At 66.1% G+C, this 812-nt stretch overlaps 1 protein-coding gene across 1 annotated transcript in view; it reads left to right on the top strand.

Annotated features, from left to right (window-relative positions):
* Nucleotides 1–730: 730 nt before the first annotated feature.
* Nucleotides 731–812, top strand: part of CSPG5 (chondroitin sulfate proteoglycan 5) — a 13,854-nt gene continuing 13,772 nt past the window's right edge. Inside the window, exon 1 of the mRNA XM_026089717.1 lies at nt 731–778. Coding sequence (XP_025945502.1) covers nt 731–778 — 48 coding nt within the window. The remainder of the gene's footprint in view (nt 779–812) is intronic.

Raw genomic sequence — 812 nt, forward strand, 5'->3', positions numbered from 1 at the left:
CCTTCTCCTTTCGTTCGCTTAACGGCGGCGGCGTTTCGCCTTGCACCAGCGGCTCGGTCGGTTACGCGGGTGATCGATGCCGCGGCGGCGTTCGGCGGTTTCGCTCCTATAACCCGGTTTGACGCTAGGGATTTATGGCATCACCGCTCCGGTCCCGCTTGGAGGGATGTGGCTGGCGCTGGAGCCCGCGGCTGAGAGCCCGGCTCCCGCTGCACCCAGCGTCCTGCCGTCACCCAAACTGCCACTGTCATCCAGTGTCCTGCCATCGCCCAGGACCTTGTTGTCACCCAAAATCCTGCTGTCACCCATCACCATGCTGTCACCCATCAGCATGTTGTCACCCAGTGTCCTGCCATCAGCCAGGACCCTGCTGTCACCCAAAATCCCACTGTCATCCATCACCATGCCGTCACCCATCACCATGCCGTCACCCAGTGTCCTGCCATCAGCCAGGACCCTGCTGTCACCCAAAATCCCACGGTCATCCATCACCATGCCGTCACCCATCACCATGCTGTCACCCACTGTCCTGCCATCAGCCAGGACCCTGCTGTCACCTGAACCCTTGCTGTCACCCAGCATCCTGCTGTCACCCAGCACCCTGCCATCCCCCAGCCCCGCTGCAGCCCCCCAGCCCCACGCGTGGGGCGCTGGGCCGGGGCCCCAGCAAGGCTCCGTCTGGGGGGGGCAGTGAGGGCTCCCGGTGCTGGCGGGATGGGTCTCCCGTGGGATGGGGCCCCCCGCGCTGGCCGGGGATGCCGGGGTGATTCTGGTGCCGGTTTGGGGGGGGGGGATGGGTCCCCCGGTCCCGG

Source organism: Apteryx rowi, unplaced genomic scaffold (genome assembly GCF_003343035.1).
Source record: "Apteryx rowi isolate R43461 unplaced genomic scaffold, aptRow1 scaffold_83, whole genome shotgun sequence".
Classification (NCBI taxonomy): Eukaryota; Metazoa; Chordata; class Aves; order Apterygiformes; family Apterygidae; genus Apteryx; species Apteryx rowi.